Raw genomic sequence first — 26,198 nt, forward strand, 5'->3', positions numbered from 1 at the left:
GTGGATAATAATTTCGAAATAAGAATCTGTAGTAATTATATTTTTGAAAATACAATTCCACAAGCCTAATTGTTGGCAATTCGTTCGCTGAGTTACAATAACCTTACTGCAAATATAGAAAAAATTGCCATGAGTACCATTTCCAACTAGGTCTATGTTTGTCAAGACGGTGTGACTACCTCTTCCCTGGGGCACTATTTAACTTCCGACCGAGCCGAATGTGTTAGCCATAGGGAAAGTCTCGGTTTGAGTAAAGTCCAATAAATTTACCAAAACCTTAAGGGGGGACTCGTGGCCTGGGGGGGGGGGCTCGCGGCCCGGGGGATGGGGGAGGGAGGGCCTCCGGCCATCCGGCCAGCCGCCAGCGGGGGTATCTTTATTTTTACCTAGAGCAGTTTTTTTTGTAAATATACATGTTGTTGTTGTTGCATTCAAATTAAAAAAATGATTTAAAAAAGTGATATTATTCTAAGTGTATTTTTTTTCATTAAATGTTGTATTTTTTTTTATAAATAAATAAAGTATATTTATTAAAGTGCTTTTTCTAGTGCATTTTTAAAATAAATGTTTTTTTTATTATAAATAAATTAAAAAAAAATCTTAAGTGTATTTTTTTGTTTTTTTTCTGTAATGTATTATTTGTAAACTGCTGTTTTTTATGTTAATAATACAAGACATATGATTCTTTATTGAATTTGTTCTTCTTCTCATTATTCCTGAACGGACTGGTAGGGAAATTATTTAGCCATTAGACAACTATAGTCTACAGTTAGTTGTAGGTGAACTGTTGAAGGGAACATGTATCAATTTAAAACACCATTCAGGTCGTTTCTGTGCGGTCCATCATTATCATGCAAAACGAAACTCATAACTGAAATAATTAAAAATTACGATGAAATGTTTGGGGAAAAGTCAAAAATAATCTACTATTGTTACAGTATATGGCAGGAGTCATGCGATAAAATAAAAGAAATTGGCATAGCGGGATTGGTGCAGATACAATTCATACAGGGACTTGATGTTTTCAACATTATTGAACCAAACTCTTGGCTGATTATTGACGATCTGGCTGAATCTATTGAACAATGGTCCCAGGAATTGCTGCAATTGTGCACCTTTCGCTCTCATCATGAACAGATTTCCATTACTCTGGTTCTACACAACCTCTTTAATCACAGCGAATGTATGCGAAAACTGGAATTGAACTGCATCAACTATATCATCTACTGAGTTGTTCGTGATTCTCGCTCGCCAATAACCCTCTATAAGCAAATATACCCCGGGGTACTTAAAGTTTTACTTTTACGGTATATTCGGGCAAATTATAAACCCTACGGCGATATCCTATTGGATCTTAATCAAATTAAACCCGAGAATTTATGTGTAGTCACAAATACTTTTGACAATGAAATTACAGTATATCTCCCTGTGAACAGTAAAAATACCTATTAGTTGCTATCATGACACTGAAAAAACTACATGAAAATAGACATTTATTTTCCGTTCTAAGCACTTCAAAACCCCCATTTAGGAAAGCCATATTCAAACATAGTATTGACAATGATTTCATCAATCTAATATCTGAGCTTTGTTTAAATTTAACCAAGGGCAATGTTCAACTGCCAGAAGTAGTTAAGCAACAGGCAAAGCAACATCGTTCCATTGTACGTACATTGGCCTCTAAAAACAAAGGAAAGAATTTTAAAAGGAAACGTCTTGTTCTGGTGGGCGGTAGCGTTTTTACAATTTTACTACCGATAATTGCAGGACTTGTAAACAGTTTTCTCTAGAGAGAGAGAATGGCCAAACCCTATAAATTGACTCCAATAGACCTCGCTCTCTCACCCGTGGAACACTTTGAGGACAATCTGAGTAAATTCATTGACAACGAGAATATTGAGGATGATAAAAAACTGTTTTTACTTCAAGATGCACTTCGCCGAGTGGACAAACATAAGACCTATCGTGCGAAGGCCAGTGGTATTGATCACAAAAAAGAACCATCTCCTCTGGATTCTTCTGCTGCTGCTGCTACTGCTGTAACACAAATAACGAAAGAGGATTTGTTTTTATTATTTTTGCGAATTTGATTGATAATATCACACAATTTTCGTGAAAAAAGAACACGTCTCATAATATATCTCATAAAAAGATGCCAAGATAGCATTAAAATTAACAGCAATGGGAAGCGAATTATAATTCAAGGCAAGAGCTATAATTTACTTGATTTAATCTGTGATTTGGTTACAAATCGTAAAGAACTATTATCATTTGACACTCATATATACAACTTTCTAAATACATTAAACTCACCCAAAAGCCTTATTAGCAATAGGCAAATTCTAAAAAAATTAAATGAACATGCACCCTCAACACCATTAAAATATGAACATGAAGAAGAAGAAGATTTTAAATCAATTTTGGAAAATACTAGCACACCTAGTGGAAACTTGACAATGGTGAGGAGGAGGAGCAGCACACCACTGATAGCTACATAAAAGCGAGGACGTATCAAGTCAACGTCACCATCACCACCACCACCAACCACCAGTATACAAAAGAGTAATGGACGTTACACTACGCGTTTACATTCAAAATGGTTGAAGTTCTGAAACGTGTTTATGAAAATATTGGTGAAGTGAGGAGTTTAAGTTCCCCCACCACTCTTTCCAAAGTCACTGGTGTTCACGCTAAAAGTGGACAAGACTATCTAAAAAATGAATCAAGTTACACTCTGCATAGAAATCATAGGCTTCGTGCAAATCATTATCGAAAAACTAAAGCCTTTTTCCCATTGCATATAATGTAAGCAGATCTCTTAACTCTAGATGAGATTCAAAGATTGTCACAATACACCGTACAAGTACATTCTACTTGCAATTAGTGTTTTTGTCGCTATGCATATGCCATTCCATTGCGCTCGAAGAGAGGCGTTGAAGTTGCTTTGTCCGTTGAAAGTATTCTCGAACAGGATTCATATAAAAAAATTCAAATACATTGCAGTGGCAAATTTTTTAATCCCCGCGTTACAAAAGTTCGAGCGAAATATAATACACTGCTCTATCACAGCCATGGTCCTGTAAAGGCTGCATTAGCCGAACGATTGATAAGAACTATTCGACTTTTAATTTCAAGTTATTGTACATTGAAAAATACATCTGTTTTTATTCATGATTTAGATAAAATCATGTTGATCTATAATCAACGACCTCATCGATCATCAACAAGGACTTTGAGAAATAAAACGAGGAAGACCAATAAGAAGAAGAAAAAGAAAAAGATTTTTAGATCAAAAAAAGGATTCCTTCTCTTAATATGACTTATCTTACTCACAAGGAATCGCATCCATCAATCAGCTCCTCATTGAATCTATTCAATGCTGAAAATGTTGATGTCAGTGTCAAGTATGGCTACTATGAACAATTTCATCCCCAGCAACCCCTGTCGGAACATATACACTTTCAGATATTTTCCAATGAAGGCTATTTCATTGATTTGTTATCAACATTTATTGATTTAAATGTTGCAGTGAAGAAAAAGTCAGATAATACAACTCCAACTGCTGCCGATGGTCTCTCCTACGAAAACTGTATTCTACATAACCTGTTCAAACAAATTAATGTATTTATTAATGGAACATTGGTGAGCGCTAGCAATAATTTATTCAACTATGCAAGCTACATACAATTTATGATGATGACACCAAAGGCATATAAGGAGTTGAGAGGACAATCATTGCGCTATGAATATTGATCAGGTGTTGATACTGACGGTGAGTTGACTACTGCAGTGACCCAGGAGTATTATCTGGTTGGAAAATTAAATCATGAGATATTCAATATATCCCAATGGTTACCCCCCCAATGTCAAGATTGACATAAAGTTGCAACTAGCCCTATCGAATTTCATTTTGAGAAAAACATTTCCTGCAGCACTCCATGCAAATGTCATTATCACATCGGCAATTCTCCACGTCCGAAAACAACAGGTCATGAGCTCTGTTGCATTGGAAGAGGAAAAGCTAAGAGCCAATGGCAACAACATTAAACTTTTTGTCCCTCATACGCTCACCATTCAACGTCACATTGCCACAGGGTGTCGTAGCTATACCGATTCCTAATTTATTAATGGACATTTCCCATCAAAACTCGCTTTGACCTTTCTGAAGAGTGGCAGTTATGTTGGATCCTGGACTGAATCCCCCCATGATTTTAATTTTTTCGGTCTATCTAGGCTTGTATGTAAAGTGAATGGTATTTCACTGTACCCTATATCATTTGACAAAAAATCCTATAGAACTCTGTATGAGTTGACCATGCAATCCCTAGATCATGACTCCCAACTATTTGAAAGTGGAATAACCTATTCAATGTTTTCAAAAAATCATGGCGTAATTGTTTTGGACTTGTCGGGGACCCAGGATGTGAGCATACTACGAACAGGGAATGTACGTTTAGAGTGTACATTTGCCGATGCTTTGACTGAGAGTATCACGCTAATATCATTGAGTCAATTTGAAAACTATTGGGAAATCACATCCGACGTTAGTGTTCTACTAGATCTAGCACCATGAACATAAACCAAATAAACAACGTATTTAGTATTGATCCATACATGTCCCAGTACAAGTCCTATTGCATACCATCCGACTTCATTGAAAAAATTCCAAGTGTAAACAATACCCTAATCATTGTTAATAGCAGTCCATCGACCTTGAAGACAGCCCATTGGCTATGCATCTTTCAAACAGCGAAGAATATTGAATTTTTTGATTCTCTTGGCCTATTATATAAATTCTACATTCCACACATCAACAACTTTATTGAAAGCAGTGGAAAAATTATTATTCAAGATCAGAGGAGGGTTCAGCATTTAACCACTAAGACATGTGGCCTTCATGCTCTACTATTTTTCATGTTCTGATGTCCCGGCTATACCTACAAGCAGGTTCTCGACATTTACGTTGACTTACCTCGATTGAACGACTTTCTAGTGGGAAATATACTTACAAGCGTGTTTAATATTGATTTTAGTGCCCTACGAATAAAATGTTCTAAAAATGTATGTGAAATTGTTATTAATAAAGAAAAATCTATATACATGATAAAAACGACTTTTTCTACTCTTTATATTTCATCTTCTACTAGGTATAGGTATTTGTCGATAACAACTAATGCAGGTAGATTATCTGAATTCACAGTATACTGATCCTGATGTGCTGCAATTTCAGGTCGCATTTTCTACAATAGAGTGTAACTTCACCCATATCTTTTTGTATAGTCAATCATACTATTCTCATTCATTTTATAGAATTCACATGTTTCAATTTGCTTATTTGAAACAATGTCATAAACAGTGTCCTCAAGTGGCGAATCATATTCCGTCACTGCCAAATAAAAATCTGTGGGCTTGTAATCATAGTAGCCATTGTCTTCACAACGATGACGTAGAAACCAAATTCTTTTGTTGTTCCAGAAGTTGAGTCGTTGACCCGGTTCCTCCTCCCAGAACAATCTAAAAACACGACGATACCAATCTGTTAGCAATAAACTAAAATCACGCTTAGGATTCTTTCCAATCATACCAGGATATGTATTCTCCCACTGATTATATGTATCATAATGATAATCGCAGCATAGTTGCGATCTATAATGAGAGTCACACACCTCTTCAAGACGGGATGTAAAATCTTCAGCATCTACGGGATATCTTTTATGTAATTTACCCGGGTTGCATAATCTAGGCTTTTTATCACGCTCAAAAGTGATTGTGCAATTCTCCCATAATGACCATCAGCTTTATGTGTACCTGCGTAGTCGACATTCATGGAACATTTTTTCATGTGTTGACACTCTCACTGCCACAATGAAACTGAGCTAGCAACAACAAATTGGGTGGGATAGAAAGAGAGACAGAGGAGTAAATCATCCTTTAACTCCATCTTTTTCATGAGAAAAAAGTCCTAAATTTCTAAACTAGTGTTTAAAAGCATATCCGCAATATTTGTTTGCTGTGTCTTCAGTAATATGTCAATAAGTTGTGTATATGCTGTTGGTCCACGACGTAAAAGCTTAGTGCAATAGTCTAATGACGGAGAATCAGTTTTCATTATATCGACAAGCATTCCCTGAGAAAATATCTTCCTTTGAATAGACAGCTCTAGAAAATCATCATTTAGAATGAAACGTTTTTCCATAAACACAAGATTCCCCATGATTCGCTCTTTCTCAAATCTATCCATTTTTGTGAGAGTCCTAACGCTCACAACCAACTTCAGACCAACAAGATTTTTTTTTTCTACTCTTAAAATACACGCATGGCTACTATAAAAAGAAAAATATCTTTGATTTAGAAACAGTTTTATTGAGAATAAGTACAACAATAATAATCACTGATTCAATTTGTTTTAATCAATGTATATCGTTAGAGTATGTAATGCTACCTTAAGTCTATCCATAAGCACAATGTTCAGTTTTTCAGAAAAGTATTATTGATCTTCCATTATATATTAAATGAATGGTAAAACGTATCTAGCAAACAGATCATCCAATTCATGGCATAGTCTACAGCCTCCTTTTATTCCCACAGCCACGTTTGGTACTCGTATATCTTTGCTGCTGCCACCTCCACCATCAAGCTCCAATAGTGTAAATGCTCCACTCGTTTTCACTAGTAATATCGTCTCAAATAAACTTTTCTCTCTGAATTTAATTCTCTTACTAATATGAAATACAACGAAAATAAGTCATTTTATTCGACTCCAATTACTAATCAAGTTATCGTATATGGAGTAACCTCCGCTCTCTCTGAATGGCCCTACAAAAATGGGTGTTGCCTCAATTATAGTTTCAAAACGTGTTTGACCACTTTGCTTGGAAATGTATCAAGGAACATAATCTACTCATAGGACCGCCATGGTCCTATGGCAGTCGTAGAATAGCATGGTAATTCCTAGTGCGGTCAGCAAAATGGTACTTTGTACTCTACTCATAAAGCACTAGATGTGTCAATTTTATTTAAAATGAGCCATTAAGCAGCTCTCTACGATGTTCCAGTGACCCACGATCTGAGGAAAAGAAAAGAAAAGAAAAAAGATGCCCTCGAGTAGAATATCGTGGTTGCAGACACTTTTCTTGATTTTCAAACCAATATATTTTCCTTGTTATTTATTATCATGTCTCATATTTAACTTATTTTTCATTAAGTCTCCGATGGTACAATGGTAAGCATACTAGTGGTTATGATAGCTGGCATTCATCAAGATTGATAATAAAAATGAAGTTTTTAGTGGAAAAATGGATTCTATTTTAAAAACTTTTTTTTTAACTACAAACATGCACTAGACCTAGCGATTTTCTTTAAAATGAGCCATGGAACAACTCTCTATGATATTTCTAGTACCAAGCTGTCCGTGGAAAAGAAAAGAAAAAGAAAATAAAAAAGATGCCATCGATGCAGAATATGGTGGTTTCAGCCACTTTTTTGATTTTCAAACCAATATATTTTCCTCGTTATCAAACAGTTCGTAAGGAGCGACCCGGCTCAATAGTAACCAAAACTCCAAGAAACAGAATCTTGATGCCAATAGATATGTCAAATAAATCAGATTTTTATGCTGATTTCAAATATATAAGTTTCATCAAGTTTAGTCTTACCCATTAAAATTTATGCGCCTAAGAAAATTTGCCTTATTTTCGAAAAAATGGGGAAACACACCCTAAAAGTCATAGAAATTTAATGAAAATCCCACCAACGGATTCAGCTTAACGGATTCAGAGAACCCTACTATAGAAGTTTCAAGCCCCTATTTACAAAAATGTTGAATTCTTTGTTTTTTGCCAGAAGAAAGATTATGGATGTGTGTTAATTTGTTTTTTTTTTCAGGGGTGATCGTGTTGATTCATTGGTCCTAGAATATTGTAAGAGGGCTCATTTTAACGGCAATTAAAAGTTCTAGTGCCCTTTTTAAGTGACCAAAAAATTGGAGGACAGCTTGGCCCCCTCCCACGCTCATTTTTTCCCGAAGTCACCCTATTAAAATTTTGAGATAGCCATTTTGTTCAGCACAGTCCAAAATCTAATATATATGTCTTTTAGGATGACTTAGTCCCCCACAGTTTCCAGGGGAAGGGCTGCAAGTTATGAACTTTGCGCATTGTTTACATATAGTGTTAGTTATTGGGAAGTATACAGACATTTTCAGGAAGGATTTTTTTTTCTGGTAGAGGGGGGGGGGGGGGTCTGGAGGAGGGGGTTAATCGGGAGAATATTTCCGTGGAGGATGTTTCCTTTGGGTAAGGGACATTTCTATGAAGAGGGCACCGGATTTCCCAGCATTATTTAAAAAACGATCAGAAATTAAATTAAAAAAAACAAGTTTTTTCAACTGAAAGTAAGAAGCAATATTAGAACTTAAAACGAACATAAATTATTACGTATATGAAGGGGTTCGCCCCCAAGTCAATACCTCGCTCTTTATGCTACAGTTTTTTTATTGCTTTCAAGAGAGCTATCTATTCCAATTAAACGGCCTTTGTGATTCCGGGGTTTGTGATTTAAACAAAGTTTTAACTTTAGCGTAAAGAGCGTGGTATTGACTAAGGGAAGAACCCCCTTATATATGTAAAAACATATATGTAATAAAAAGCAATCAAACAGTTCGTGGTAAGGAGCTGTAAGTAAGGAGCGACCCGGCTCTATAGTAACCGAAACTCTAAAAACTGGAATATTGATAGTAGAATGCGTCGTCTGGATTCTGTACCCTGTATACACCTTTTCAAAGAGATTCAGAGCTCCCTCACATGGCCTTATACTTTGCGTCCTTTATGTTCCATCCTGTTTTATTTGCGGCCTTTACGTTCCCTGGCACCTTTCCACCAGACTGATTATTGCTACTGTCGTCAATTGAATATGGAATTATACAAAACCTACCAGAGAAGTTTCTAGGCCAACCAGACATGTTTCTGGGCCAAGCAGACAAGTTTCTGGGTCAACTATAAGTTTCTGGGCCTTTACATTCCATGGCACCTTTCCAGTGTATGTACCTATGGATTTGGGGCCTTTTCGCTCCTTCCTGCTATAGCAAGGCTGGTTTGGTGGGTATAATCTGGTTTGGAGGGTATAGTTTGGTTTGGTGGGTATAGTCTGGTTTAGTTTTTCAAAGAGAGTGAGTATTTGACATTTTTGCAAAAAGGGATTCGCAAATTGGACACTATGAACGATATTAATTAATGTTTTGAATAATAGGAGTGTAAATGATTCTAATTAGTGATTAAAGGGTTCATGATAAAAAAAAATTTTTGTAGTTGTTTTCGTTTTTGCTTTATTGTTCGACTTGATGACAAAAAAAACATTTTGATATTTAATTCAAGAAATCATAATAAAATCGCAAGTAAGTAATAAACTCTTTATTGTTTTCACCTATTGGATACACAATACTGAAATAGTTTTTCTTATTTTTTTTTTTATAAAAAAATTGGACACTTTACTCAGAATTATTTGATTGACATTTAAAAAGGGGTAATGAGATTTATAAATTGGATACTATGAAGCATTTTATTTAATGCTTTGAATACTAGAAGTGTGAATGAATCTAATTAGTGATTAAAGGGTTCATGATAAAAAAAAAATTTGTTGTTGTTTTCGTTTATGCTTTATTGTTCGGCTTGATGACAAAAAAAAATTTTGAAACTAAAGAAAACCTTAAAATATAGTAAATTGTCAAACAATATCAAGATGTAATCTCTTATTTATACGTTATATCTTGGAAATTAAGCCTCTTCTTATCATTATCCTGCAATTCAAATGCTTAATACCCCAGGCATATGCGAGTCAAATTTCACTTTAAAGTGCTGGCGTATCTGATGAAATAATTTAGGTCGTATGATCAATTTAGTAAGGACACTCGATATCCTAAAAGTGTCTGATTCAAACTTTTACCTTTGAGCATCAATATTGTTGTTAGCATAACCTTTATGTTCCTTCCTATGCTATTTGCCCCCCCAAAGCTATTCTAAGGGTTTATGTCCCTTCCCATTCTAGTGTTGTCAATCAAAAGCTATAAGCTCGAGAAAAGACCTTGAGAAAATTGCCTGATTATCAAAAAGTATTATTAGTAGCATATCTGTTGTAATTACCAGGTCTATTTCTACAAACTACTAGAAAATTGCTAATAAAAATTACTACAAGCAATTGGGACGGCAGAAACAACCACACAGCGAAGTATTTGAGGGGGCAGCCAAGTTGATTCTTGGTTTTAAACCGCAAAAGTACAGAGACTCTGCCCCCCCCCTTTTTGAAGACCAAAACGCGTCATAAATTCAACAACTCGAATTTTTAAAAGCGTCTCAAAACTCTTTTTAAGCTTCCGTGGAAAAATATTGTATACCGGTGCACAAGGGGAGGGGGATAGATAAAGCAAGTAACTCCCCATTGTTCCGGATATTCTATATTTTTAAATATTTCAATGTTTTTCGGAAACTCGCTAAAGTTAAAGGCACACAGGGTTAAAGGATCAGGTGATTTTGTAAGGGAAACAGGATGTATTAGTTTTTATTCTGTTATGTAGTCAGAATTCTATTCTTTTTTTTTACATATTTAAAAATTTTTGGATACTTGTTAAGGTTAAAGGTGCACATGGCTAAGGGATTAGAATATTTTCTAAGGGAAGTAGGAGTTTTTTTTTGTTTTTATTCCTGTTTTGTGATCAAAATTCTATTTTTTTTTACATATTTCAATGTTTTTTCATAAACTCACTAAGGTTAAAGGCGCATAGGGTTAAAGGATTATCTGAGACGAACATTTCAAGTGTATTAAAGGTCTCAAAACAATTACAGCACTACATAAATAAAGAGTGATGAATCTCATCGATGACAAGAAAGTGTTGGCCTTAAAATTGAAATGGGAGGATTCGCCAAGTTTTACTCGATATATTCTTCCATTCGTAGTTTTATTCAAGAGACCCAACTGATCTTGCATCTTGCGGCTATTATTTCATTGAAATATGCATTTACATTTTTAATTTTCATGTTTTTGATTTTATATTGATGAAGAATTTAAACCCAGCTTCAACTAGTTTTTTTTTTGTTTGGCATAGATGAAAGGTCCAATGTTTACTTTAAAAAAAACTACCACTAATCAGCATCTATAAATAAATGAAACCCAAACCAAAAAGAAATTACAATAAATAATCGAGTCAAACTCAAAACGAGCAGAAATTAACATAAGTTGGGGGCAAAACCCCTATGTCTTCCCAAGGCCAGTGTGGGGGGTTGGGGGTTAGGTGGGAGGATCTTTCCATGGAAGGGGTCTGGATTTCCCAGCATTATTTAAAAAGCTTCCTATGCTAATTAAACAAAAGTTTTGGATATTTTTGTCAGTTTGTAGTTTACGCACTAATATCAATATCAGTAACGATTCTATTTAAACTTTCTCCACTTTTGTGTTAAATAAGCAATTTCTGTATCTTTTATAAGAGCTTTAAGGAGTTCGAGGGACTCAGTTGCCTGATTCCATGTGGATTTTCTTTACTTTGTGCCCATTAAAAACGAAATTTTTGTGTTAAATAAGTAGTTTCTGTATCTTTTAAAAGAGCTTTAAGGGGTTTGAGAGACTCAGTTTTCTGATTCCGTTTGAATTTATTTCGTGAAATGCAAGAATTGGAATATTTCAGTAGTGTCCTGTCGTGGTTTACTTTGTCGCAGCTACATTCTCATGATTTTTCAAAGTTCACTTTGGATTTCTTTCGTTGAAATGCAAGAGTTGGAATATTTCAGTAGTGACTTGTTATGCTTTACCTTGTCACAGTTACATTCTCTTGATTTTTCGAAGTTCATTTTGAATTTCTTTCGTGAAATGCAAGAGTTGGAATATTTCAGTAGTGTTTTATTGTGCTTTACCCTGTCACGGTTACATTCTGATGGTTTTCATAGTTCATTTTGAATTTCTTTCATTGAAATGCAAGAGTTGGAATATTTCACTAGTGTTTTGTTGTGCTTTACCTTATCACAGTTACATTCTCTTAATTTTTCAAAAGTTCATTTTGAATTTCTTTCGTGAAATGCAAGATTTGGAATATCGTTTCTTCAACTGAAAGTAAGGAGCAGCATCAAAACTTAAGAACGGACAGAAAATAGAGGCTGTTTCCAAAAGATTTAGGATTCATTAACTTTAATGTTGCCAGTCAATAGCTATGAGTTTTAGAAAATTGCCTTATTATCAAAAAAATGAAGAAACACCTTCCAAAAGTTGACAGGAATGGGATTGTCTTGAGGGAGGAATTTTCCATGGAGGAGGTGGAGGGTATTTTTACGTGAAAACAACTTCAACCATGCCCAGTCTCCCGCTATCAGAAATTAAATTATAAAAAAGGTTTCTTCAACTGAAAGTAAGGAGCAACATCAAAACTTAAAAACGGACAGAAAATAGAGGCTGTTTCCAAAAGATTTAGGATTCATTAACATTTTTCAACTTTATTTATTTTTTTCTGTTTGTACATATCTTAAAATGTCAAAATATGCTTATGGTTCTAACAATTGTGCTCTATAATTGGTCAGAGACACGATGTGGCTTTCCCACTGGAGGTTTTATTACTCCTCCCCACAACGAATTCAGATGGTTTTAGGACTCATCTCACTAGCCATAACTCCATTCAACCTTGAGCGAAGGTTTAAAAGTTTGATGAAGTATTTATCCACTTAACAACTACATTAATAGCCTCCAAGATGATAGGACAGTATGACACAGAATTTATTGGATTAAAAAAATAATCTTGTGGTGTTATATTTGAATGTGCTTTTTTATTATTGTCTATGGATCTCGAAGAAATTGACTGTTATCATTGGATAGTGAACTATAATCTGTTTGAGTATGATAAAAGCTTGAGGAGTACTACATTACGTTATATAAACAGACTGGGATTCTACGATAAAGTGATTACACCACTTAATAATACTGGTCAGGAACTGAGAAATGTTCAGGAGGAAGTCAGTGAAATTTGCAGCTTTTTTGGGGTTGAAGCACTCTACGTAAAGGGTAATGTACCTACAGATAAAGTTTTAATTCAAAAGTGTGACCCTAGGATTCCACTTTTCAATCTAGAAGAGTTTAAGTGTCCTAAATTTGAAGGGGGTTATCACCGTCCTGAAGACGAGGTTAGGTTCTTCGCGCAGTTGATACCTAAGGACATACCTGATCGTGATAAATCCATAAGATATGGTAAAAAAAAAACTATTCTATATCATGGGATCATCGTTTCTGGATGTTTAAGTGTAAACTCTAAGTACTATTTTTATGTAAATATGTTGTATTTTTTTTTCTCAAAAAAAATCTGTTAATACGTTTAAGCAATAAATATCTTTAAGCTTAACCCGTCTTTATTCTTTAGAATAGTTTTATTCATTTCATTAAATTATGAAGAAATTGTAAGTAAGTAACAATAGCTTTCTTGAATTCGCTTCCTGGACACAATATAGATATTTAATTCAAGAAATCATAATAAAATCGCAAGTAAGTAATAAACTCTTTATTGTTTTCACCTATTGGATACACAATACTGAAATTTCATTCAAGAAATTATGAAGGAATTGTAAATAGGTAACACACTCATTCATGAAGTCACCTCTTGGATACACAATGCAGAAATTTCATTCAAGAAATTATCAAAAAATTGTAAGTAAGTAGCAAATTCTTTCTTGAATTCGCCTCCTGTATAAATAAAAGACATTTCATTCAAGAAATTATGACAAAATTCTAAGTAAGCAACAAACTCTTTCTTGAAGTCGCCTCTTGGATACACAATTCAGAAATTTCATTTAAGAAATTATGAAAAAATTGTAAGCAAGTAACAAACTCTTTCATGAAGTCACCTCGTGGATACACAATGTAGAAATTTCATTAAAGAAATTATGAAAAAACTGTAAGTAAGTAGCAAATTCTTTCTTGAATTCACCTGCTGGATAAACAAAAAGACATTTCGTTCAAAAAAGTATGACAAAATTTTAAGTAAGTAACAAACTCTTTATTGATTTCACCTCTTGGATATATAGTACAGATGCTTCATTCAAGAAATTGTGAAAAAATTGCAAATAAGTAACAAACTCTTTATTGTTTTCGCCTCTTGGATATACAATACAGAAATTTCAGTCAATAAATTATGAAGAAATTGTAAGCAAGTAACAAACTCTTTCCTGAAGTCACCTCCTGGATACACAATGCAGAAACTGCATTTAAGAAACTATGAAAAAATTGCAAGTAAGTAACAAATTCTTTCTTGAATTCGCCTCTTGGATAAACAAAAAAGTCATTTCATTCAAGAAATTATGACAAAATTCTAAATAAGTAACAAACCCTTTCTTGAATTCGCCATTGGGTTGCACAATACAGAAATTTAATTCAGGAAACTATGAATAACATTGCAAACAAACTCTTTCTTGAACTCGCTTCCTGGACAGACAATACAGCAATTTCAATCGAGAAATTATGAAAAAATTGCAAATAAGTAACAAACTCTTTATTGTTTTCGCCTCTTGGATATACAATACGGAAATTTCATTAATAAATTATTAATAAATTGGAAGCAAGTAAGAAACTCTTTCCTGAAGTCACCTCCTGGATACAGAATGCAGAGACTTCATTTAAGAAACTATGAAAAAATTTCAAGTAAGTAACAAATTCTTTCTTGAATTCGCCTCTTGGATAAAAAAAAAGTCATTTCATTCAAGAAATTACTAAACAATTCTAAATAAGTGACAAATCCTTTCTTGAATTCGCTGTTGGGTTGCACAATACAGAAATTTAATTCAGGAAACTATGAATAATATCGCAAACAAACTCTTTCTTGAACTCGCTTCCTGGACAGACAATACAGCAATTTTAATCGAGAAATTATGAAAAAATTGTAAGTAGCAAACTTTTTCTTGAATTCTCCTCCTGGATGCACAATACAGATATTTCATTCATGAAATTGAAAAAAAAAAATTGTAAGTAAGTAACAAACTCTTTCTTGAATACACCTCTTGGATACCCAATACGGAAATTTCATTTAAGAAATTATGAGAAAATTCTAAGTTAGTAACAATCTCTTTCTTGAAGTCCTCTCTTGGATACGAAATACGATATGGAAATTTCATTCAAGAAATTATGAGAAAATTCCAGGTAAGTAACAATCTCTTTCTTGAAGTCCCCTCTTGGATACACAATACGGATATTTTATTCAAGGAATTATAAAAAAAAGGAAAGTAAGTAACAAACTCTTTATTGATTTCACCTCTTGGATACAAAAAAGACATTTCATTCAAGAAGTTATGAGAAAATTCTAAGTAAGTAAAAAACTGATTCTTGAATTGGCCGTTTGCATGAACAATACGAAAATTTCATTCTATGGGACCTCTACACAAGATTAAACATGTTTTGAAACTACATACTATTTGCTTGCCTTTCCTCGGTACCTTTCCAAACGAGCGGGGATTCCCCACTGGTTCCCACACATTGCAAAAAAGTGAGCAGTACGAACGGGGATTCCCCAAATAAGTTTTGTTTCAACTCCATGTTTTCAACCAGACTGTTTTTTGACAACACTCATTTTTTAGGGGCCAATCAGAGACAGAGGAGGTTGCTCAATATACGATAACATGATTGGTGATCGGTTACACACCGCGACGGTGCATACATAATGAGAGAAACATGCAAAGTCGAAATAGCTTTATTTTATTTTTAAGGTTAATTTAGACGAGGTTACCTGCGCGCACGTAACCTCGTCTAAATTAACCTTAAAAATGAAATAAAGCTATGTCGACTTTGCATGTTTGTCTCACTGTGTATGCGCCGTCGCGGTGTGTAACCGATCACCAATCATGTTATCGTATATTGAGCAACCTCCTCTGTCTCTGATTGGCCCCTAAAAAAAATGAATGTTGTCTAAAAAAACAGTCTGGTTGAAAACATGGAGTTGAAACAAAACTTATGTGGGGAATCCCCGTTCGTACTGCTCACTTTTTTGCAATGTGTGGGAACCAGTGGGGAATCCCCGCTCGTTTGGAAAGGTACCAAGGAAAGGCAAGCAAATAGCATGTAGTTTCAAAACGTGTTTAGTCATGTGTAGAGGTCCCATAGAATGAAATTTTTGTATTGTTCATGCAAACGGCGAATTCAAGAATGAGTTTTTTACTTACTTAGAATTTTCTCATAACTTCTTGAATGAAATGTCTTTTTTTGTATCCAAGAGGTGAAATAAATAAAGAGTTTGTTACTTACTTCCCTTTTTTTATAATTTCTTGAATAAAATATCCGTATTGTGTATCCAAGAGGGGACTTCAAGAAAGAGATTGTTACTTACCTGGAATATTCTCATAGTTTCTTGAATGAAATTTCCATATCGTATTGCGTATCCAAGAGGGGACTTCAAGAAAGTGATTGTTACTTACTTAGAATTTTCTCATAATTTCTTAAATGAAATTTCTGTATTGGGTATCCAAGGAGGTATTCAAGAAAGAGTTTGTTACTTACTTACAATTTTTTTTTATAATTTCTTGAATGAAATATCTGTATTGTGCATCCAGGAGGAGAATTCAATAAAGAGTTTGTTACTTACTTGCAATTTTTTCCCAGTTTCTTGAATGAAATTGCTGTATTGTCTGTCCAGGAAGCGAGTTCAAGAAAGAGTTTTTTTGCAATGTTATTCATAGTTTCCTGAATTAAATTTCTGTATTGTGCAACCCAATGGCAAATTCAAGAAAGGGTTTGTTACTTATTTAGAATTTTGTCATAATTTCTTGAATGAAATGACTTTTTTGTTTATCCAAGAGGCGAATTCAAGAAAGAATTTGTTACTTACTTACAATTTTTTTCATAGTTTCTTAAATGAAGTTTCTGCATTTTGTATCCAAGAGGTGACTTCAGGAAAGAGTTTGTTACTTGCTTAAATTAGTTTTTTCAACTGAAAGTAAGGAATAAAATTTTCCCAGGGGTGATCGTATCGATTCAGTAGTCCTAGAATATCGTAAGAGGGCTCGTTTGGACGGAAATTAAAAGTTCTGGTGCCCTTTTTAAGTAGGGTTTCGGATAAGGCGGCTCGAATGGTGTACTTTTTGTTTTGGTCTAGCTCTATTTTTAGGAGTTATGGGTAATTATATTTCTTAACATTGGATGTGATGGTCTCTTACTAGGTTGCTTGCTACCGCTGCAACCCGGATATGCTTATTCTTTAGTTCATAGTCCTTTTTTTCCTTTCTGGTTTTTGTTGTGTTTATTTGTCACACGATACAAGGCGGACAAGTCGGTTCTAATGGTGCACTTTTTGTTTTATCTGACTCTATTTTTTAGGAGTTATGGGTCATTATATTTCTTAATATTTGACGTAATCGTCTCTTACTAGGTTGAAAGCTACCGCTGAAACCCAGATCGGTCTGATATGATCTGTTGTTGGTCTGATCTGATCAGTTCTTTGTTTAATGGGAAATTACAAAAAGGAAAAAGCCTAGGGCTTTTTCCTGTCAGATCGTCTCTTAGGGCTAGTAAGAGACGATCTGGCTACAATCTACGATTATGACGTCATTGATCAATCTTTAACATGAAATATGCAGTTTTTCGTAAAATGTTGATTCTATTGAGAAAATAATTTGTTTTAATTACAAAAGATTTTTAACCCCATTAATTTCCTTTAAAATTTCCATTGAACAACTCTCTACGGTGTTCTAGTACCAAACTATCTGTGGAAAAAAAAGAAAGAAAAAAAGATGCCGTTTAGGCAGAATGCTGTAATAGCTTCCACTTTTCTTGATTTTCAAGCCAATATATTTCCCTTGCTGTTTAAGCGAAGTGACAGAAAGTTTTCTTATATAAGGGTTTCGGACGAGGCGGTTCTAATAGTGTACATTTTGTTTTGATCTAGCTCTATTTTTAGGAGTTAGTCCCTAGTTCAGCCAGGTATACATACGGCATTCTTAATTAACAAGAGAGGATCGGTCTTAATTTCTTTCTTTTCAACTTACGTTAAGAAAGGAAAAATACGTATGTCGTTACCTTGAAAAACAACATTTCTTCTCAAGTCTCGTTGCGGCAATTATTTTTGTATCATTTATGCTTCATGTACGTGTAGTTTTATCTTTATTAAAGTGCATTGTAAATTATTATTTCTAGGTTCAGAACCTCTTCGATGTCTGTGGATAAAAGAAGAAGTCGAAATTTCCAATGGTACTTCGGGATTTCAGGTCGTTTGTCTAGAAAAAGGGCGGTACATATTGCGCATATTAAGCATTGAAGACACTGCTGTTTATATATGCGAAGCTTACAATCTTGCTGGGGATACAGATTGTTGGTGTCAAGTTATAGTCACTGATGGTATGTTTTTTCTTATGATTAGATTTTGCTCATATCCACAGGAGAGAAATTTTCTACGTAGTGTTTTGTGTCAGTTCTCTTACGCCTTTTAAAAGTCTCCCCAAGTGACTGACGGTTATGATACAAAATTACGAAAGAAAAAATTGTGCTTTAGAACTTTAAAATTGTAAACTTTCTAAAAATGTTAAATTATGTTTTGTATATTTTATTTTTTTTTATATCAGAGGCAACGCCATAGCTTTGCCTATAGTAAATGTCATAAGGCTTCAATGTTTTATTATTGTTTGTTTTCCCGGAGGCGCTTCATATAAAGGAAATGGCCGTACAAACTTTGGAGGGGGATCGTTCGATTGGAAATCGGAAGTTGTAGTGCTTTTTTAAGAGTCAAAAGTGGTCGGAGGGAAGCCACCCCGCCCCTGAAGCCCTTTTCCCCAAATACATCCGATCAAAATTTTAGACTGCCATTTTGTTCAAAATAGCTAAAAAGTCTAATAACTATAACTCAGGGGTTGACAAATCCCCCCCCAGACCCCGAAAAAAGGGCTGTAAATCATGCATGTTGCCCAATGTTAACATATAAGGTTTTTGTGGAAGGTTTGATAATATTAACTTTGAAGGGGGCTCATTCTATTGATAATTGAAAGCTCTAGTTACTTCTTTAAGAGTTAAGGGGAACCGCAGGGAAATGAGTTCCCCCTTCATCCTCTTTTCTCCAAATACATCCGATCAAAATTTTGAGATGTAAAATAATATATTTTGATCGTACCATTTTCCTTGAATTTGGAAATGCGACGAAACAGGAGCACCCACAGTTGTGCAGGCCCAAAAGCTGATTGCTAAAAGGGAAAAGGGGAGAAATACAGATGGCACAGACCTTGTCGGCAGAAAGAGGGGGAAATACCACAATGCTATACTTTGTATCTGCAATTGGTCAGACAATTCCGCCAGTGTTTGTTTTTCCAAGATTCAAAGCTCCAGAGAGGATGCATCAAGATGGACCACCAGGATGCATTGGCCTAGCCCATTGCAGTGGATGGATGACCTCGGACAATTTCCTTTGTTCCATGGAATGATTTCTAAAAGAGGTCAAACCCAGCAAAAAAGACCATGTTTTACTCTTGCTTGACAATCATGAAAGCCATATTTTAGTAGAAGTAGTTTCCTTGTGTAAAGATAAGGGCATCCACTTCCTAACCTTTCCTCTCCATTGCTCCCATCGTCTCCAACCCTTGATGTTTCAGTGTATGCACCATTGAAGCATCCTAACAGGGAGTACTTTGACAATTAGATACAATTAAACCCTGTTCAGAGAATTTCAATACATGAAATAGTAAACTTGTGCAACTATCCTTTTCTGGAAAAGCTGAATCCTCAAGACATCACAGCTGGTTTTGAGAAGTCAAGAACTTGGCCTTTAAATCCGAATGTGTTCTCAGAAGTTGATTTTCTGTCAGCTGGGGTGACAAACCGCCTAGATCGAGCTGAACAGAATGCCCCAGAACTTTACAATACGGGTGATCCACACCCTGGTTTATTTCGTGATTCATCTCCTTTTATGATTAATGAACGGCAGTCGACACCAAACTTGCCTATGGCCCCAACTCCCGAAAGCATCAGACCATGTCCAAAGGCAGAAATGTAAGTGGGTCCGCGCAAAAACCGCAGGAAAGGGAAAAATGAAATTATGTTAGAAATGCTAGAAAAAAGAGCACTAGAAGGAGAGAATGAGCTAAGTCAAAGGTTTCATTCATTGCTGGTAAAACTAGAGACAGCATTTCAGACATAGATATGCAGCTCAACGACGATTAAAATGACGAGTCTTTATATTGTGAAAGTTTCTTTGAGTTTGAGGCTGATGAAGAATTTTCTTGTGGAAATATTTTGCTTGTAAGGTTTATGGTGGGAAAGAAGCAAAACTCGGCTGTTTACTATGTTGGTGAATATGAAGAAATAAGTGGCAGATTAGAAAAAATAAACTACCTGCGCAAGTCTGGTGGGAAGTTCATTTTCCCTGAATGTCAAGATTGTGCTGAAACTGACTTTCAAGACATTATCATGAAGCTTTCTCCACTGGTTTCAGTAGGAGGAATGGGGTGAACAGCCAAAGCTGTTGTATTTGGATGTAATTGGGCCCAATTTCCCGTAAAACAAATTAAATGTTACATCTAACTTGTAAATTATCTGAAATAAATGTTATTATTATCTGAATACGTTATTACAATAATTAATTAATAGATGTGCCGAAATGCCCCATGTTTGTCCGAAGTCATACCCGGGTTGGGGTGACTTCGGGCTCCTGAAACGGTCACATATTTTTGAGTCTCACCAAAAACGACGAAATGGATGTCATTGAAAAAAAAATCACCAAGAAAAGTGAATAATTAAGCTATCTATTCGTGTAAATCGGAACTTACTATCTTTAGAAATACGCCTTGTAGAGGTCAAAACCCTCAAAATGTACGGTTTCACCAATCTCTTGCCTAAAGTGTTTGTGAAAAAGGTGGTCGTATTAACTTTGGTGTGGGCTCATTCGATTGGAAATCGAAAGTTCTAGTTCTCCAAATGCATCCGGTCAAAATTTTGAGATAGCCGCTTTGTTAAAAATTATCCAAAGGCCAAATAACTATTCTTCTGAGGTGGACCCTCCCCAGCAGCCCCTAGGACAAGGGCTGTAAGTTATGCAAGTTGCTTATTGTTAACATATACAGTTCTTATGAAAGGGGTGGTCGTATAAAGTTCAATTGGAAATCGAAAATTTTAATGCCCTTATTATGAGTCAAAAATGATCAAAGGGCGACCAGCCCACTCCCTCGCACCCGTTTCCCCCCAAATACATCATACAAAATTTTTCAGATAGTGATTTTAATTAAAATACTTCAATGGCCAAACAACTATGCCAAATAACTCCAGGGTCTTTAAAGGGTCTCAGGGCAAGGGTCCAGGGTCTCTGGGCAAGGTCTTTAAATTATGCAATTCTCCTATTGATAATATATAAGGATTTTTACTGGAAAAGACGGCATGTTTGATCCTAGGTCTCCTAAAAGGCTTACGGTATTAAAGTGAAACTTTAAGAAAATGTTGAGAGGGACCATAAGCCCAATCAAAACCTTCTATGTGCTTGCTGGCTGTAAAAAGGGATTATCAGCAATACCTAAAGAACGACTCAGGATATCAAGTTGAAAATGTTCAAAAAAGATTTTAGGGTAACCATCCCCTTGTTCTTTTTAGGTGCCCCCTCTGATCAACACTGATTGAAACTTTGAAAGTATCAGTTATTTCAAACTAGTCAAAAGGTCTATTAGCTATACCTCCAGGAATACCATATACTCATAGCCCCGGAGCAAGGATTGTAAATAATGCCATTCGCCTAGAAAAAGGGGGAAATATTTGACTCCAGGTCTATCCGAAAAGGCTAAGGGCATTAAAGTGAAGCCTTGGAGAATCTTGAGGGGAATATTGTACTAAATCAAAAGACACTGTGTTCATCTATTTCAAAAACGAGGATCTGCATTATTTTAAGAAGAACCGAGGGTATTGAGTTGAAACTTTCAGGAAATGTTGAGAGGGATGTTGAAAAGTGGCTGGAGGGACGCCAGTCCCCATCCATGTCTTTTTAGTTGTAATTTTTCCTTGTTCAAAATAGTCAAACACTCAAATAACTATACCTATGGGGATCACATAACCCCCCAAAGATTTGGAGAGGGATGCTGAACCCAATAAAACGCCCTGCGTGCTTGCTGATTGTCAGAAGGACATATCGTCAACATCAGTAGTAATGTGTCAATCTAAGGAAGCGGACAGTAACCCCTTTTTGTAGTAATATCTCCGAGCGGTGCCCTATCCTTTTTGCACATAGGCTTCCAAGGATTCGGCGAATTTCAAGAATTATGCCTTATCTGATATTGCGTAATCATTCATGTTTTCGGTGGAACAATATAGTGAATACAAGCGGTGACCTATCCTTCTTTGCACATAGGTTTCTCAGAATTTCGTGAATTTCAAGAATTATGCCTTATCTGATATTGCGTAATCATTCATGTTCTCGGTGAAACAATGTAGTCAATAGAAGTGGGTAGTACCCCCTTATTGGCTCAATCTATTCTGCGGGCCTGTCCCCCCACCATTACTACGGTCCTACCATTCTTTTGGGCCTGTCCCCCTTATTGTGTCAATATGTTCGGTGGGTGCCCTATGCCACCATTCCGGCGGGTGCCCTGTCCCATCATACAAGCGGCCTATCATTACGATATGTGCCCTGTCCCGCCATACTAGCGGATATTGGAGACATCAAGTCTGTCGACCATCTGGCATGACTTTAGAAATACATTCTAATACATTCAATGTATTGTTTCCGAGACGTTGGCCAACTGATGTTAAGCGTCACAATATCCTAACAAATTATTTGCACATTCGATTTATCAATTGGATTTTTGGTAGCTGTTAACAGTGATCTGTTTCGGGGCATCATTTGTGGCATCCTCCTGAGAACCTGCATACCACGATGGTTTGATATGCATACTGGATAGACAATTTCTTCTGATGGTTGAACTCCATGTCACCACTCTAGAACCCCAAATCCCCCACCAGGGTCCCAAGTCCCACACCGGGACCCCGAGTCCCCACTCCATTGCCCCCTTCCACTTCCAGGGGCCCCATCCCTCTCCTCTCAAGATCTCCTCCTACTTCTAGGGGCACCTACCCTCCATGACCCTCCCCCACCCCTCCAGGAGCCCCTGAAAAAAGACACGGTTTTTGAACTTTTTTTTCTTGTCTCAAAATTACATGCAATCTGTTAAACATAGTTTTTGGATTTTTTCTTATGCGGCCGCCCCACTCGTACTGTTTGGTTGGTCGTCGAAAATACTTGGTTTATTCTATGTTTTCGATCATTATTCATTGAGCACTGGAAGGATAAACACATGTCTTATTTTAAAAAGTGACAATGAAATATTCCAAGAAGACGTCCGTACGTGAGAAAGTTGTAGTACCATTGAAAGCTGATAAGGACAAATATTTGAATTACAAAACAAAAACTAATGGTGACATCATTGGAAACGTATGTCTGCATTGTCATGACAGTGAGAGATTAAATTTCTTTGGAGTACCGAAAAAATTCAACATTGCTGATGGTGGATATGCAAGAATATCATTCCCAGAGATGATAGTGCTGAAAGAGAATGCTAATCTAAAACTTATAGTTGCCGACAAAGGTCAACTTCTTGCTAAAGTTGCACACATTTAGTTGCACACATAAAGTGGTAACACATTACCTCTCGATAAATAATATAACCATCTTTTCGAGTATTAACATTCAAGGGAAGGTAAAAACAAGTTTGTCACACTACTGCACCAATGTCATAAAAAACATTATGTCACAGTGTCAGAATTGTTACCTGTGTAAAAATAATGTGGTAATAGACAGTTAAAACGCAAGTAAAATAAAAAGAACATTAGCAAACATTATAAGCATGGAGATTAAAGATGATTTGAGGAAAAACAAATCCCGTGAAAACTTCACTAGCACCACCATGGAAAAGGTGAAGGTAAAGTATTTCGAGAAAGCGTGTGCATATAATAAAGTTATCTTAGCATTGAATGCTGGGAAAGAGAAATATTTGAATTATGAAACAAGTGTTACTGCCTATCTTATTGGAAATGTGTGTGTGCGCTGTCATGACAATTCCTTTGGAGTACCCAAGAATTTCTACCATCAAACTGCTGGATATGCGAGAGTAACATTTCCCGAGATGTTAGTGCTCAAAGAAAATGCTAATCTAAAACTTTTAGTTGATGACGAAGGTCAACTTCTTGCTACCATTGCTGGTAACACATTACCCTCTGATAAATCCTATCACCATCTGTCTTGTATTAGCAATCAAAAGAAGAAAAGAAGAAGAATACGCGAATCTCAGAACCGGAGTATATATTTGAAAGAAAATTCAGAATCGTAGTGTAAATTTTTTTTTCTATGGAAAAATTCAGAAGAGAACCTGAACCTTTCTTCACTTCTTGGAGAAAGCTCAGAATTAAGATGAAACTTTCTCTCTTCTACAGAAAAATTCAAAAGAAAACTTGTGTATTTCTTCACTTCTTTAAGAAAACTCAGAATTAAAATGGAACTTTCTCTCTTCTACGAAAAAATTCAGAACAGAAGGTATATTGCTCCAAGAGACGAAAAACTTTTTAATTTCAAGTCCTTGGTAGCAAAACATCCAAAATATAAAGAAAAATCTTAATTCGACCTAGGGTATATGGACCCAAAAGTTGAAAAATACAGTTTGATTTCCTGTCATTGATACCAAAACTTCCAAACATAAGGAAAAATCTTAATTCGACCTAAGACACATGGATCCAAGAGACGAAAAACACTTTAATTTCATGTCCTTTGTACAAAAACTTTGAAATATGATGAAAAATCAATGAAAACCACAGTTTTTAGGTATGATTGGACCTAGGACACATGAGTTCAAGAGACGAAAAACTATTGTAATTTCACTTCCTTGATACCAAAACTTCCAGACATACAGAAAAATCTTAATTGGACCTAGGGTAAATGGATCCCAGAGTTGAAAAAACATTTTAATTTCATGTCATTAATACCAAAACTTCCAAATATAAGGAAAAACCTAAATTCCGCTCATACACTCAGGCGTAGTGAGAGAGACATACAAAAAGTTAGTTTCATTTAAGATCACCTAGCGTGGTGCGCCACGCTAAGTGATCTTAATTTTGTTTGTGTCTTACAATGCCCGTGTGTTTGAGTGGGTGTGCTGCCATCTATACATAGAGATGAAAAGATGGCAGCGGTAGTGAAAAGGTGTCGCCATCTGTGGTTTTTAAAATTTTAAAAATTCACTGAGAGTTTTCTTTTCATTTTGTGGCTTACTCCGTAGTACTCTATGGCTGGTCATCGACAGTAGTTTTTAAGACTTTTCTTTATTTTAGGAAGTTTTTGCTATAAAACACATGAAATTAAAATGTTTTTCGTCTCTTGGATCCGTGTACGTTTGGTTCAATTAAAAGCAAAAGTGTTTTTTTATTAATTAATTAAAAAAACTTTTTCCACAAAATATGTTTTTCAAAGAAAAGTAAAGAACTCCATTAAACCAAAAATGAGCAAAAATAAAGTCAAATAATCTACATAGCGTAAAACTACCACAAATCAGCATCGATAAATAAATGAAACCCAAAAGGAACAGAAATTACAATAATTAACCAAGTCAAACTCAAAACGAGCAGAAATTAATATAAGTTGGGTTCAAAACACCTATGCCTTCCCAAGACCAGAACAAAATTTGCACTTTACTGAAAAATATATATGTTTTGATTTTTATAACTTTAATAAATCAAATAATATTAACATTTTGATTGATCAGTATATGTATATTAAACTGACAATGCACATTCATTTGTATTTTTTCAGTAAAGTGCAAATTTTTTTCCGCCCTTGGGAAGGCATACGGGTTTTGCGCCCAACTTATGTTAATTTCTGCTCGTTTTGAGTTTGACTCGGTTAAATATTGTGATTTCTGCTCGTTTTGGGCTTCATTTATTTATCGATGCTTATTTATGGTAGTTTCACGCTTGGTAGATTATTTGATTTGATTTTTGATCATTTTTTGTTTAATGGAGTTATTTACTTTTCTTTGAAAAACTTATTTCATGGAAAAAATTTTTTAAATTAATTTCTGTTCGTTCTATATTTACATAGTCTTTTCAGGAAAAAAGAAAATAATACTTTAGATCTTATCGTTTTTTAAGACTTTATAGTTTGGCCTGATATTTGTATGCTGGAGAAAAATTTTCAGCAATTTTTAATAACATACACCCTTTTAAAAAGCTGGACACAAATAGTACTGTTT

The 26,198-nt window shown here is 35.3% G+C and overlaps 1 protein-coding gene across 5 annotated transcripts in view; it reads left to right on the forward strand.

Moving 5' to 3' along the window:
* LOC148946069 (myosin light chain kinase, smooth muscle-like) overlaps positions 1–26,198 on the forward strand; it is a 289,632-nt gene that overhangs the window by 83,888 nt on the left and 179,546 nt on the right. For all 5 annotated transcript variants that reach the window (XM_089098047.1, XM_089098049.1, XM_089098051.1 and 2 more), the window contains exon 3: positions 18,136–18,336. In XM_089098047.1, coding sequence (XP_088954173.1) covers positions 18,136–18,336 — 201 coding nt within the window. The remainder of the gene's footprint in view (positions 1–18,135; positions 18,337–26,198) is intronic.

The sequence above is a fragment of the Artemia sp. Qi Xiang Cuo genome, chromosome 12 (assembly GCF_049724085.1).
Source record: "Artemia sp. Qi Xiang Cuo chromosome 12, ASM4972408v1, whole genome shotgun sequence".
Lineage (NCBI taxonomy): Eukaryota > Metazoa > Arthropoda > Branchiopoda > Anostraca > Artemiidae > Artemia > Artemia sp. Qi Xiang Cuo.